General features: G+C 36.9%; 1 protein-coding gene across 1 annotated transcript in view; it reads left to right on the top strand.

Annotated features, from left to right (window-relative positions):
* LOC113237765 (calexcitin-1) overlaps positions 1-9144 on the top strand; it is a 114386-nt gene extending 105242 nt beyond the window's left edge. The window contains exons 6-7 of the mRNA XM_026474405.1: positions 1546-1758; positions 8137-9144. Coding sequence (XP_026330190.1) covers positions 1546-1758; positions 8137-8247 — 324 coding nt within the window. The 3' untranslated portion in view covers positions 8248-9144. The remainder of the gene's footprint in view (positions 1-1545; positions 1759-8136) is intronic.
* The last annotated feature ends 7774 nt before the right edge of the window (positions 9145-16918 follow it).

Consider the following 16918-nt stretch of genomic DNA (forward strand, 5'->3'; position numbering starts at 1 on the left):
CTTTGTTGGTCAAGCGGCCGAGTGCCAAGAGACTGGGGCAAGGTTGTCATCATACCATTGTATAAGGGAAAAGGGTCGCAGCGAGACTGCAAAAATTACCGCGGAATCAGTCGTCTCAGCATTGTCGGCAAATTATATGCAAAGGTATTGTTTCAGAGAGTGAAAGAAAAGGAAGAAAAAAATTGGGACGTGCAAGCGGGATTTCGAAAAGGAAGGATGCATGGATCAGGTTTTCTCCTTGCGAAACATGACCGAAAAGTTCTTGGCTAAAAGACAAAAAGTCTATTGCGCTTTTATAGACTTGGAGAAGGCCTACGACAGAGTGTCAAGGAAAGAATTGTGGTCGACATTGTCTATGTATGTGGTGGACGGCAGTCTAGTTCAGGCACTGAAATCTCTCTATGAGGATTCCAGTGCCTATGTCAGAATAAATGGTGCTTACACTGACTGGTTCGATATCGGGAAAGGTGGTGGACAGGGATGTGTAGCGTCGCCATGGCTGTTCAATCTAATTATGGACAATTGTTTGAAAGTTTTGAAAGAGAGTACGTGTGGGCTGAGAATTAATGGTTTACTCATTAAATGCCTCCTATACGCCGATGATCAGGTGGTATTAGCGTCGTCAGTGGAGGAGTTGCAAGATATGGTAAATAGTATGCATGGTGCTCTTAAAAGGAAAGGAATGAAAATTAATGTGTGCAAGACGAAAGTAATGGTTTTTGAAAGAGAGAAAGATATGAGGGATTGTACGATGTTGAGGAGAGAAAGTGGAACAAGAACAAGAAAGAGTTTGTGTATTTGGGTTCTATGTTTACGTGTGATGGAAAATGTGAAAGAGACATTGAAAGAAGAGTGAACGCAGGGAATCAGGTGAATGGTGCCTTGCATACCTTCATGGGCAGCCAGAAAGTATCTAAAAAGGCACGATTGGCTGTGCATGGGGGGTGCTGGTTCCTACACTTATGTATGGTAGTGAATGTTGGATTTGGCAGAAGAAGCATGAAAGTAGAATTAATGCAGTGGAAATAAGAGCTTTGAAGAGTATGGCTGGAGTGACTCGGATGGATAAGTTACGGAACAGTGTGATAAGAGAGCGTTGCGGCGTGGAAGAAGATATAGTGACAAAGATAGAGGAAGGGATGCTTAGATGGTTTGGACATGTAGAGAGAATGAATGAAAGAAGAGTGACGAAACAGATTTATAAGGCGAGTGTGAGCGGGCAAGTTGGTATGGGCGGACCAAGGCGAACTTATCATGACCAAATTGAGGCCATCATAATGAACGGCCAGGTCAAGAGTACCCTTAACCGACGAGCGTGCATGAACGCATTGATGCGTATTGATGAGGTGAAATATGTGTGTCAGGACCGTAGCAAGTGGAAGACTGTTGTCTCTGCCTACCCCGATGGGGAAAAGGCGTGAAGTATATGTATGTATGTATGTACAAATGTCAAAAGTTTCCGATCGGCCAGTTGTGAATCGCAATTATGTTAAATGTCAAGTCAAATCAAGCTGCAGAACATTAAACAAAGTTCTTCTTTCGCAGGTGTCCGTAGAAGAATGGGTGTCAATGTGGAACGACTACGCCCAGAACCCATCTGCAGCTCTCAAGTGGCAGCAGCTGTACTGTCATTTCATGTTCCAGCTTGAAGATGCCAGTGCTGATGGATCCATTGACAGTGATGAGTTCACCACTGTTTGCTCCTCTTACGGAATTGATCCCCAAGAGTGCAAGGTCGCTTTTAACAAGATGGCCAAGGTGAGTGATGACTGTGATGACAACATTAAATGATGTACAGGACATGAAAAGATGTACACGATATTCAGATCCCAACATTTTCATAAATTCAATTCAATTCGAATTTTTATTTACGACGAAATATCCATATAGTGTTAGTAACAAAATGCTTGCAAATGGCGCGGTTGACGGGTAGCCCAAATTGGCCAATCATGCGGGGAATGCGAACGATACTCTTCGATTTGTGGACTGTATATAAATAAATATGTATGGTTGATTGGAAAAAATAAGGGTGGGAGCACAATACCTCTTGAAACCAACCGCGTTGCGTTCTGCCGGTGTTGAGCGATCTCGGCTCCTTGCTTTGCCCAGAGAGCGATTCTTGATGTTACAAGTTTGCCAAAAACGTACGTTCACTATAGTTTTCAGTTTAATATGGTTTCACTATGATGCAAATGCATGCTCTTGCGTCACACGCAAGGCTTGTGCGGGAAAAGGATGAGGAAGCACGAGGAAGTAAATGTTGATCCAATCAAATCATTGCTAACACGTTTCAAAGATGAAAGTGTCTAAATGTTGCGAGGTAAATTCAAATACCATTTTCAGCGCAATCACAAATTATGTTAATATGTACACGTACCCATGACTACCCATGATACAATATGCTTCCTCTCGGCCACTGTTTGAAGAAGGCCATTGGCACTGCCTTTTGCGTTAAGGACGCGACCCGGTTCCGTAAAATAGCGCTAAAGCCGTCCTCGCGCGCCTCAGTAAACATTCTCGAAGCGCTACAGTAGCACAGGAATCGCAACAGCATTCTGAGAGCGTCATTTTATACGCTTTCTGTAAAGACTTGACCCACAAGCTGCTGTGTAAAAGATTGACAAAATGCGAGTTAAAAAGCGAGTTTTAATCACATGTTACGGTTAAGATAACTTTTTTATAAAAAAAAACCTCAAAAGTTTGTGGAATTACGTCTATTTGCCAAATTTTATTCAAATCGGTTACGGAAAGTGCGCGAAATCGGATTCATCCCCTAGTTTGCCAACTGTATAGGTAGAATATTTTCTTCTAGGTAATTTAAATGGGACCAATACAAAGGTACCCTCATTCCAACAAAAAAGAATCATCAAAATAGGTTCACAAATGCCATGCAAATGAATAATTCTGTAACATACACACAAAAAAATATCGTCCAATTGAGAACCTATTTTTTTTTTTTGACTGTGGGAAATCTTTATGGATACCCCTGAGCCCAGGGAGACTCAGGGGTTATGTGGGGACTCTCCCTCCAGACTGGAGGGCCTACCCCACTAAAACCCCCCCGGGTTTCCATCTCGCCGGTTGAGTCGGCGCCGTGGGATCAGTGATCATTCACCACGCCGCCGCCCGGGATTGAGAACCTCCTCCTTTTTGATGGCGGTTAAAAATATTGGCAAAATGGCTTTAAAAAGCGAATTTTTAATGACATAGAGTGGTTAAGAAATGATAAAAAAATTAAGTAAACATTCACTAAAACGTAAGTTAAAACAGTACTTCTTAAAGTGTTTTTTTATTTCGTCAGTTAAGTACAAGTGTATGTTATTATAAAATGAATTAATTAGATATAATTAAGATCGCACATGTCGCCAACAAATGCACTTCAGTTTGGCGACTTTAGCATGTAAGTTTCTTTTCTACTTATTTGGTTTAGAACAATAAAAAACTGGTGACGAAGAATGTAATTTAGTTTTGCCATATTAACACATGAGCTGTAGCCCGATAGCAAATGTTACAAAACGTATCACATTGACAGCGTTTTATATTTCGTTTTCCTGTGACATAAGTTCAAACGTTGGCCTGTCAATGGTAAATACGTTCCCTCAACGATACGTATGTAGTTCAAACATTAAAATATTAGTGCGATTGCAAATGTACATAACATGTCACTTTAACAGCGATTTATATCTGGTTTAAATTTGGTGTTTACATTGGTATTTAACGCGATTGGGCTCCTAATTTTGATGTTATGTAAATAGATCAAAAGATTGTGGTAGACTCAAGTTAAAGTGGTAGTTGGATAATTAAAGTATTCTCTATTCCCATGACGAAAGCATCAAGGCTCCTCGATCTACAACATTGAAAGCCTATTCGGAAGTAATTTATGAAAACCGATCAAGATTATAAAATGTATAGAGCGAATGTAGATGAGAATGTGGAAAAGTTGACGTCGATGTGAATAGATATGCACGAGCTAGAGTAGACTCGTTCCGTAGCTCAGTTGGGAAAGCGGCAGCAGTTGCTGATTCAAGTCCAGGCGGATCAAAGAATTTTTTCTTAGTATTTCTTTTTAGTAGATCTTTGTATTTAATAATTATAACAAACTAACGTTTCGGGCCCTTTGTTGCTTAGTGGCCCACGGTTGACTGCAATCAACCGTGACCATGGTACCTGTAAAGGGCCCGAAACGTCGGTTTGTTTGAAAAAACAAATATACACGATTTAAATCCGGAAAAATAGTTCCATTTCATGTGTAACAATCGCGAAAATCTAAGAATTCAATATATAATAAATTACCTACATGATGACTGTACCCTAAAATCTAAAGATGTCGCAATAATTAACACCAATAAACAGAAATTAGCCAAGCAGTTAAAATCGCACCACAAGTCATTAAGGTTATATTTATAGCGTTATTTACGACTTGTTAACGAAAATCCGAGAAACTAGATTACAAAGTAACCCCTCTAATATTTCATTGCTCGATTCTTTACTATATTAAGACTGGAGCTGTGACTCCATGTCATTCGATTGCTCGACTCCTGTTCATATATATTTTCTAAAATACATTCTGGTCTTAATTCAACAAGTATTTAAATTCAGTAAAACCCTTCTGCGAAAATAACCACGGTCTTTGATTTTTAATTCGGAACTTAATCATGTATAAAACATATTTTAATTACCTCGACGTTTCTGACGTCAAATCTGCAGTCCTTTCGAGACTATGGACGTTGCAATCAACGTCCATAGTCTCGAAAGGACTGCAGAGGCAGATGTCATCATCTTCTAGCCGTGCGAGTTTTTCTAACAACCCGCACTTGGTTTTCATTATTTATTTGTGCACTAGGGTTCTCACTAGACCGACACACAACGCTCACGACATCATTAAATCCCGAATTGTCAAAACTTATCCTCAATATTTCAAAACACGTGGTGAAATAAATCAAAGACAGACTAGAGCAAAAATTATGAATCTTTTGTACCAACCTCGTTGCCATAAAGTAATTTATAAGAAAAACTGCTTCAACGTGTATAATTATTTACAATAATCTGCCAAATGAAATAAATTGTTGCAAGGACCATACTTTTAAAGTATAATTGACAAAATGGCTTTTGACACATTGCTTCTATAGTAATAAAGAATACTTAGAATTTCCAAATAAAAATTTACATTAATTTGAAGTGCAATTAACAGTAGAAAACAAACATGAAATTAATAGAAAGTGTTCCGGTTTTGAAGGGTAAATGTGCAGGTAAAATTACAGGCACGTGTTACTTGTCAATTTGTCTTAGGGTGACGGGCGCCACGGGCGCAGCGGCGGTGCCCCTCAGATCTTTGCGATTTAAAGCACTAAGCAGCACTGCAACTTTTATAGACAGGCGTGTAGCTTGTCATCAGGTGCACGACTTGTTCGTCCCGTCATTTCGTATTATAAAAAGAAAGTTTTCCATTCTCAATACGTTTTTAACATAATTCTCTACAAAATATGTATATCTAAACTGATTCCCATAAATAACAAGCTTATTTTCATATGTAAATCAGTAACAGGATATCCGTACTTTACTTCCTGATCCCTGGAGTATTGTCCCGCAGTGTAGTTCTAACATATAAACTTTCTACTCAGCCACATCAATTGATAATTAAATTTTCCCCGAAGGATGTGAGGATGTACACATAAACTTGAATTAATTAAGTTGGTAAAATAAAAGGATACCGGTAACCATATTCCGGTTCATAGGTGTAATTAATATATCCGAGATGATTTTGTATCTACTTTCTTTCATTCTTCTTCTTTAACATTTCCTTCCTATTATCTGCAGTTCTAACATATGAACTGGATATTCAGCAACATTATTGGTAACTAAGTTTACTCTAAAGGATGCAAGGACGTACATAAACTTAAATTAATTAGGCTGGTAAAACGAAAGGATACGGTAACCGTGTTCATAGGTGTAATTAATATATCCGGAATGATTTTGTACCTCCTTTCTTTTGACATCTCCTTAATATTTTTTATTTAGTCTCCTACATAATAATATGTGAAGTGATTCCGACCCAGACATTATTATTCCTAAGATCACGTAAACTCCCAGTGTATATTATAATGAATTCTGAATCAACATTCTATTGTCTATTGTAGTCGCCACTGGGCTGAAAAATTTCATTAAAATTCTATACACATAACTATAATGAATATTATATTACTAACACAGAACTATAATGAGTTTCAAAAAAAAAGTCGTATTTTTGCTAATTAAAATATCAATTAGCATGCTACTCAAACGCTATACTGCCTCAATTGGTTAAATTGGTCTAAAGCTCTTGCAACCGACCCGTACAACTTTATAAAAAAAATGTTTGGTTAAAATATATGCGGTACTTGGCCACTACACATATTTATATGAAGACACTGTATGGTGGAACCATCGTAACAGATGGGTGACAATTTATTTAAAAAAATGGCACATGTTGGCATGGATTGTTAACAAAATATGCACTAAATATTGGTTTTATTTCATTATTATATTCACTTGTAGAAAAAGTATTCTATGCAATCATTACATAATTAGGTCTTAAAATCTCGTATCGATTACTTAGGCCACTCAAAAAAGCCTAAACATGGTACTCAAGGTAATATGCAATAATTGCATAAAATACTATTAGTACATTTTAATATACATATATTGGGCGTTTAGCACTTTTCCCAATATACTTTACTGAGTGTTAGAACGTTATATGTAAATAAGAGTAGTTTGAAATAATATAGTAAGTTCAGTCAGAAAATTAAAAAAAGAACTCTCTCTACTCCCGATCTCCGTTCGACATCCGTCCGAAACAATTACTGTCAAATTTATTTATTTATTTATTTACACAACTCTATCCTTACAGGTTAGGTACACCCAATTCGATAGCGTCGACATCATTCTTACATATCTAATTAATTACTTATATCTAAACTCTATTACATATTATATTATACTAAATTACAACGAACAAACTTATCAGAACAATTGCTGTTATGCATATTTACACAACACCCATAGAGAAGCTTTCTCAAATTCGTTTTCAGAGCAACAGAATATGTCAATTAGATCATGTATGACATTTAGGTTTCGCAACATTCGTGTAAATGGCGCTTCTTTTAACATAGTCGTGCGTGCATGCGGTAATGCGAAGAGAAAAGGCCGCCGCCGTCGACCTACGTATTGGTCCGGCACACACAGTAACATAAGTAATATTCGACAAAATTAAAAGACAAGTATCCAGTATGAAGCTTCATTCGCATCACGCGTCTTTTCATTTGGTCAAGTATTGCTTATTTGGTCCGAAACGTCACAGGGATCATTATATCTCTAGGTGTACAAGCGATATTCGTATTTTCTCGGATTCGAATTGTACTTAGTAGCAACATTCGGAGTTGGACTGAGTTTTCTGATTTGTATAGTCTGGGATTCGGATTTCCGTCGAATCTCCACTTCCTTTGAGTCACCGCGCCGCGGAAGCTCATGTTTAAGAACCACTGACTGGTTCGTGGTTTAATTAAAACTTGATGTTCTTTATTGAACGTATTAGTATTAAGTAGCTCAATTTTTATCGTGACATATTTTTTCCCCACAGTGTAACAGTTTTTGCTTTTAAATTGCTTTATGAACAAAAGCCAAGAGTAAATAAACGCCTTACGTGTCTTCTGAAACACGTCTTGCTGTAAAATCCGTTAAAATTAGTATGCGCCTCGCCAACCAAGTGTCCGATTTATATTTCCTCCATTCTTCGTTGCCATTTTTAACCAATATCAAAAAAGGAGGAGGTTCTCAATTTGACTGTAATTTTTGTGTGTGTATGTTATGCGATAGCTCCGACTTTTGTGGACCGATTTCGATGATACCTTTTTTTGCTGGAAAGGGGGTACCTCGGTAATAGTATCATTGAAAGTTGAAGAAAATATTCCGCCTTTAAGGGTGGCACATTGGGAGTTAAATCCGTTTTATTGGGTTTCACCTACTTAGACAATGCTAAGCGTTTATTTAGCAAATGCCTGTTCACTCTAACCTTGATAAATCCTAAACATCTGACTGAATGATCTTGTTCTACGTTAAGAAGTTCAAGACCAGAGATAACCCTGTATTGTTTTTGAACAGGGAAAACCCAGCGTCTCCTGGGAGGAATTCCAAGAACTGTGGAAAGAATACTTCTCGACCGAGGACCCGAATGCCGCCGGGAACTTCATATTTGGGCGAACTAGCTTCTAAGCTATGACGTCACCGATCCCACATGGAAGTGGGAAAGAAACGCCGTCTTAAAAAACATTCTGGTATTATAATAGATGTAATTTTGGAAAACGCTCAAGCGCCGTCTTTCACACGGGTAGCCGCCGTTCAGGCAAAGCTTTACGAAAACAAATTGGGTGCAGTTACGCACCTTGTAAGACACCATGCTTGAAAAACATAGAAACCACAGCTTTGGAACGCCTGTGTGCAAGATAACTTGAAAAATTTTAAGTGTGTGTGTTCAGAATACTATAGATTAATTAATATTTCTCGTAATAGTAAATCAAAGTTTCATCTTTTTAAAATAATTTCAAGGCTCAAGCATTGTAGAACTTTGTTCTTAGATCTTAACGACAACGAAATATTTCACTGTTTCATAATTATTAGCATATCTCGTAGTCATATCTAAGATATAATATCTTTATCTCCGATTGCGCCACATTAGTCGAATTATGCATTATGAGAAAATATTATATTACTTATATTACATTTGTTAGACTATTTATCAAAATGTTACACGTACAGTTGATGCCCTAAGATATACCTGACCTGCCAGTTTGGTTCTGAGTAGAAAAGTGCGAAGAAAACTGTTAAACAAACTGAACCTATAACAAGCGAGCTGTAAAATGCACTTTGATTTGACTTCTTTATTGCATCATTAATTAGTCAATTTTATCTTTAACGAATACTTACTTAAAAACAAAATACAAATATTAATCATAAATACGTAAAAAGGGTCTCAGAACGAAAATATAGGGGTCATTACCTTAGAGCATTGACTGTACATTTGGAATGTCATTAAGTTTAAGGACAGGTTGCTACACAAAATCTTATGAAGATTATAGAAATTAGTACCATTGTATCTGTCTAATTAGATCGTAAGTTTACTTGATTCTAGTATTATATTATTTAATTATAATATTTCATCTATTTTCTAGTCTGTCTTTTTTGAAGACGGAGTAAAATGACATTTGCAGAGTTGTCAGTTTTCGTAAAATTTTAAACAGTCATGTAGTATTAGTCGACAGTTTTATCGATATATTGTGAAAGTATATAAAATTTTGCCAAAAATGTCTGAATTGTGTTCTAATGATTACTAATACGCTACAATAACGCTTGTATTCTTTATTCTTATTTTAAACATTATTATCAAAAAAAAATTTTAGTTATACTCACTTTAATAACGACAGGCGGATATGATTACGGATTTTAAATTACAATGAAATACTTGAAAATATATCTCCTGATTGTATTTTTAATAGACGTACTTCTAAATTTAGTGTACGTATGAATGAATTTTCAAAAATTAACAAATCAAATGAACTTGTGCCCGGCAGTTGGACGTATAATAGGCCGATGATGAATAAAATGAAAAAAGTTTGACTATTTATTTCATAAGCGTAACCAACACTTAGTCGATAGTCGATATAATATTTATCGACTGCAATCACTAGCTGCTTGCAAGCGGGCAACACTTTCGCACAATGAACTGTCATTTTACTCTGTCTTCAAAAAAGACAGACTATAGATGTATTTCAAATACTTTATACTAAAACATACGTGTGGCAACCTTTTCTCTCTAATTATTTGTGTTCATGTTACATTTGTAAAATCTATAATATTTGTTAGAACATAAAAGTATCAAATACTCAAAATTCACATTATGTCTATATAGTATATATCTTTATATATTCCTATTAAATTTTGTCTATCATAAGACGATTATTGCAACTTCTTTAAGTCGCTACTTACACATAAGTATAATAGACAATCAATTAAATGTATGTATATAACTAATTAGTGTTTTATTTCTTTATTTTCGTTTTAACTCACCAGTAGGGCTGAACAGCGTGCGGTTAGGTATTTAATGTGGTGTTAGTGTTTGTCTATCAATGTAGTGTGTAGTTGAATGCAGCAAATACCAATCGCCTGCTGTACATGAATTTATGGTAAGATAATAACTACTCTATCAGAATCTAACGGAGAGACCTCAAGGGTCGTCTTACGATCTATCAAGTGTAGCCCTACAACCTAACGGTGTGTAGCCTAACCTAACCATAAATATATAAATGGAGAGATATATAGTATAAGTAAGGAAGTTTGTCACCAGGAGACCTAAGGTGACAAACGGAAGTTGGGAAGGAAATTAGGATGTACACGTCGTGCGATGTGTACAGGAATGGTTTTCTCACTGCCGGTCAAGCAGACTCACAAGACCGATCTACTGATGGCTAAAGGTGTCTTGGCCACAGTGAGAGGAGTAGCAGGTAGTACGTCACTAAGCAAGGAGATGAGTTAAAATCAGATGGTATTGGTTAACTAACTTTATTTACAATATTTACTGACTATTTATACAATATTTGTTTATACTACATTATAGTAAGTTTTCGTAGTGTGCATGGGGTGTTATTGATGACTAGGTTGATTTTTGTTAATTGGCATAGTACGTGACTATGCTGCACTTGTTGCAAAAGAATGATCTGTTGACGAGGCTAGTTTTTGTAGCATTTTATTCGAGGTCGCTATTTTGCAGTTTCTTCGTTGTTTATATTATGTTCAACCTTGAACAAGGGCTTTGCGAGAATAGCATTTCCTCTGCTCTCGCGCAAGTCGCACACTACTGTGCTAGGCCCGCTGAGCATGAAATCTATAGGAAATGCTTATTTAAAACAGACCCTTGTGACCATTTTTTAATGTAACTTGAAAACTATTCCGCACACTATTTTGATAGTCTCAACAAAACAAGCAGTAGAAGTCTTTGTGTCAGAGTTCGCGCAGGGAAATTATGTCACCTTACCTATTTCTGCCGCCAGCAGTAATGTGAGCATTACTGCGTCCCAATTTTGAAGGATAAGGCTGCTGGTGAAATTACAGGCACATGGGACTTGTCTACTTATATCTCTGGTTTACTTATGGACAGGCGTGTCGCTTATCACTTATGAGTTGTTTGTCCCGTCCCTGAGTATGATAAAAAAGAGGTACGCGATAAAACACGCGGTGTTTTAATTAGTATTTTCTTCTTCCACATAAAAGTCACAAGTTATGATATTAATAAAATTTATTGCATAGTAAGACACTGGTACTCGAACATGTTGTTCGTGTATTTTGAGACACCAGTACCCGATTCATGAGTTCGCAATCAATTGCAAGCGACAAAGTAAAATAAAAAAATACGTACGGAAAATTATACGTATAGGAAAGCCTACATGATGCATATACAACAATAGCAATTATGCATTCGGTTACAAAATTTAAAGGTACATAAACTTCGTACTTATTGGCTAACATAGCCAGTTATTAATTCAAGAATTTATGAAAATTAATTATTCAATTACTCTTTATAATTTTATAATTTCAATTTTCTTTACAGTTAAAAAAAGTAAAAACGATATAATTATAACATTTTACATAAATGATGATGATGATGACATAACAGATCAGTCAAAATTTTCGATAAAATATTTTTAAAATTGTATTGTTTAAAATCTTCTTGTTAGTGCGCGCTACATTACAGAGGCGCTGTATAATTTGTTATACAAAATTCTCAAATATTACGCGGACACTGTAACTACCTGTGATTTCAACAGCACCCTTACCCTTCAAAACTGAAGTGCTAAACTTAAATGGCACATTACTCGTAGAATAAATGGCCGATGGGGCCGTAAATTTCTGGGTAATTTTCAGATTAGTTTTCTCTGCCTAATTTCGGTGGGAAAATTTATTATTTAAGTATTCGAGTACATTACCGTCAAATATTTAATAACATTTCAGGATACTGTACTCGAAATATTAAATAATACTTCAAATAATTTTCAGAATCATTCTATCATATATCATATTTATTATTTATTTATAAAATATTCCGTGGCCGAACGATTATCACGCTAGTCTGCGACGCAGAGAGAGAGAGAGGCCGGGAGAAATATTTGGGAGTTTGGTTGTAATTTGTTGTTGTAGACAACTATGTGTGTTATGGGTTTCCCTAGTGCGGAACTATGAATGTGTGCGTTATAATTATTATTATTAAAACTAATCTGAAAATTATCCTTCTCGAATGGCGACCGAGTACCGGAGGATGCAGCGGGAACAGACCACACGTGGACCTATGACCTGGTGAAGGTTGCCAGCTGCATAAGACTGGTCATTGTGACGATTTTTGGGGAGACCTGCGAAGGCCAGTCAACGTTATTAGTGAAAGTGTTAAACAGCGAAAATGTTAAATCAATCACGGTGGAAAAAATATATACTAAAATTGGGGATATACAACGGTATGAAAACACGATTCCTAAACATTTTCACGATAGATAAAAAACACAAACTTACCTCGAAATTTTAAAAGAAAACTGCTGTATTTATTAACTTTACATATACCAATTACTTCTTTTTTATATCAACTGAACTAAGTTAAATACGTAGAATATACCTTATACATTTTTCAAACGGCTTTAACTTCGTTGACAGAAAAATAAATTCTGAAACAAAGCCAGTGTCCCTGTCACTCGACCCAAGCAAAATTAACCGTATTAGTAAGGGAAAACTTGAATTCGAGCTGAGATAATATCGACTCTTAACGCCAAACTATGTATCTCTAGATCAATCAACACTGAGTTAAAGTCAGCCCTAATGCTATTTGGAAATCTGACATTATTATCTGAACGCAAATTAAAAATCACTGATGCAACATTCAAAATATAATACCAAGATATAACAAATTAAAAATACTGAAAAGTTAGTTTAAACAAATTTTGATTTAATTCCATGGTTACTTTAACTCGTAAAAAAATGTCGTATTTTAGGGTGAAACTTTAGGGTGAAACCTTAAACTTTTTGGTCAAGCATAAATTTATTCTTCCATTTAAGCGTTTTATTAAACGATATTTAAGCCAAGTTAGTCCCTGTGCAGTACTTAACACTATGTGTCAGATATAGTATCATTGCATAATCAACTTTACGATTTTAATTCGATTCTAAGTCACAATAAGAACCGTTCAGTCTTTTGGAGTACCGCGTAGCTCACTGTACTTTACATTTTAAAACGAAATTTTAGTAGTAATAGACATAGATTGTATGCGGCACTGTTTATTCGGTAAGATTGAGACTGCAAAAAAAACGTGCATTACAATCCCGTGTGAACAGGGGTAAGGGTGCTGGTGAAATTACAAGTACATGAGATAATTTTAGTAGGATCTCTACTACTGCTAAAATTTCTCTAGAAAGTGACAGAGTTTGTCCAGGGAAGTACTGCCACATTACCTGTTTCTGCCACTAAGCAGTAATGGGAGCATACTTGCATTTCGTTTTTGAAGTATAAGCCTTCGTTCGGCATTCTCCAGCACGTTTTTTGTTCTATTATAAACGAATAGACAGTGAGGTAAAAACACGATATATTTTTTTCACGATATAGATTTACGCTTTGTTGCACTTTTATATTAGCATAGAAGGAGCCAACGACTTTGCCGCCAGAAGAACAGAAGGCACTGGGTTTATCCAATGAATCAAAAAGCAGTGGGTACAAACACATTTCAAAAATCGTACGAAAATTTGAGAAATGATTTGAAAAAAAAATCATTTACTTTCGGGTGTCCATAGCTAGTTTTGACAATTTATAAAAACGTGTGTGAATTTTTATACAATTCCAGTTTTGTCCCATAAAACGGGCCTTTGTTCCAATAAAGATATCAATAAATCGTTGTATAACGCACACACTCAACATAGCCCCGCACTAGGGAAACCCTGTATCACGGGTACCATGGACACACACATAGACAACCACAAATTACACCCAAACTCACGAGAGAAATAAATGTAGGGTATACAAATATTTCTCCCGGCCCGGGAATTGAACCTGGGGCCTTTGCTTGGCAGTCCGGCATGGTAACCGTTCGGCCACGGAGGCAGTTGTCCACAGAAGATTCGCCGTTCATTTTGTATTAATAACATTATGCGTGCCCTCGTTCCAAAAGATACTTCAATACTAGACGCCGCTTGTTCGGTGACTAATCGATAAAAAAACGTATGACTTCACGCCGTGTGTAAGAGATGCATGAACACTATACGCCACTGCACACCGAACACGTTAAAGTTCATTCTATTTATTTGACAAGTCCGTTGCGTATTGTGTGAACGGTTCTATACTTATTGTATGTGCCACTGTTTAGTCGGTAAAGTTGAGACTACAAAAAAAAAACGTGCATTACAATGCCGTGTGAACGGGGGGTAGGGTGCTGGCGAAATTACAAGTACATGAGATTTCTGAACTTATGTCTCAGGGTGACGAGCGCAGTGGAAGTACCCCTTTAATCTGCACTGCAACTGTTATTATGGACAGGCGTGTCGCTTCCAACCAGGCGCACGACTTACTCATCCCGTCACTCATTATTATAAAAAAATATGTTTGTGCAATATATAGTATATAATGGTTTAATAAGATTTGTATCTTCTCCTTTTTCGTAACACTCTCGACAGAACGGTCGGTCATGGTCATCACGGAATATGTGTAGCTTGATTAACGATGTCACTCTCTCTCTGTTGGTCCCTCGTGCACTCATGCAGAGGACGCAGTGGCAATGACCCTCAGATCTTTGCGATTAAAAGGTCAGAATTGCACTGCAACTGTAATAGACAGGCACATCACTTACCACGAGGCGCACGACTTGTTCGTGATGTCACTTGCCACCATAATAAAAAAAATAATGCACTGTAGGCTTATGCTGTGGTTCATACAAAAAGGTCTCTTACATTTTTATATCATTCCAGCAATAGCGTCTTTTTATGAAGACACAATAGTCTGTTTGAGAAAAATCTGTGTAAATAAACATATTAGATGCCACCGGAATACATACCAGTACCATAAAATATAATTCAAAAATGTACGACATTAGTATATATGTATCGAATATTTAAGTCTGTCCTATACTATTAAAGGGTTCAATCCTATTGTAGAACCCCCATCTCAATATTTTACTCTATCTCGTATATTATTGCCCGAATCGATATCCGGTGGAGGCAGTTACCCCGGAAATTGCGGCATAAAGCGTCGTATTATCCAAAAAAAGACAATGACTATAACAAATACGCAGATTGGTTATAAACTTTAATAAACTGTACTATATATATTATATAGTAATTAATATTTTTGTATTTTAATTCATTATCATATATTTTAATCGAGGATAATAACAAACTAATAGAGTATTTTACCAAAAAAATAAATGATCGTCATGTTAGTAAAAACATCACGATGTTCAATAAAAATAAAATATGACTATAGAGTTTTTACTCTTATAAATTCGTTTTTGCTGTCGTAGAAGCGCAACAAGTACGGCAAAATCAAATTATCTCTCTTGGAACACCCAGTATTATAGCAATTGGAATATTTATGGAACCTAATAAAGTAATGCATTAAATTATAAAAGATTATACATACATGCAGGATTATAAAATCGGAATGCATGCATTATTATAACATGAGACGACGACGAATGTACGTGTCTAACCGCGCAAGTGAGAGACAAGGAGTGTGCAAGTGAGAGAGGAAGAATAAAAATAAAAGGCGAGAAGATGGATGCACCGTGATTTGTCTTGACAGAGTTGGTCAAAGGCCTGGTTCTTAATACCCCATGTATATTTTTATGTTTATTACCTACCTACTTGCACGTGCATACGCCGCTGTAGCCGCTTCTACCAGCCGACCCGCCACTTCGAAACTCGAGAGGCGGCAATCGGCTAAGAGTAAAAGTAATCCCCGTGTGCCTGTCTCCGAAGTTGCAAAACCACAGAAGCAGCCTGATCAATGCGACGAGAATGGCTTCACAAAGGCAGTGAACAGGAAGAGGAAGCCCACCAGCCGTAACCTGTGTGGCACAGCACCGACAGGATCGGACTTTTTGCTCCGTTCGGCAACACTGACGACGCTGCTGTACCTGTCGCGCCTACATTACTCCACGAAGTCTGACGAGATAGTGGAGTACATTAGGCTAAAAAACAAATACACCCTGACGGTCGAGCGGTTGGTGTCAAGCCATAAAGGTAAATTTTAATTCGTTTGTGGTGAGAGTGCCAACCGAACATCTGTCGGCCTTCATGAAGGAAGAGTTTTGGCCGAAGGGTGTCATATATCGGCAATCCCGCGGCCGGTTACCTGATACCAGATTGCGTCACACGTCACCGACAAGTGCAATACGTATAGATTAGTTGTTTAGTTTATTTTATTGTCATATTATATTGTATGTATGTCCTTAAGGTATTATATTATATGGGTCATGTGGCCTGAAATAAATGTCTAAATAAATAAATAAATAAATAAAAGTCATCTTAAACGGGTCTCTCTTAAGGAGAGAGCTCAGACCCAAGTCCGCCAAGTTATCTAGCCCATTACCAGTTGGGGACTTCGCACCGAGGATTTGAACCGTCTTCAATTTGTAGATGTCATCACAATCTTTTCGTTAATTCCTTATTGCCAGTAAATATTCAAGAGTAACGACGTCGTTACCACAAATTGAGAGACTTTTTTACTCAATAAAATAGTGATCACGGGCTAAACCTCCTTAACTCCCAGCGGTCGTGATGGGGTACATCCTGATAAATGGATTTCGACATCCAAGTTGTAGTCGTATGTACGATATTTTTCCCATTTCGTTCGCCCAAGCGCGCA

This window comes from Hyposmocoma kahamanoa, unplaced genomic scaffold (genome assembly GCF_003589595.1).
Source record: "Hyposmocoma kahamanoa isolate Upper Pololo Valley unplaced genomic scaffold, ASM358959v1 94, whole genome shotgun sequence".
Taxonomy (NCBI): Eukaryota; Metazoa; Arthropoda; class Insecta; order Lepidoptera; family Cosmopterigidae; genus Hyposmocoma; species Hyposmocoma kahamanoa.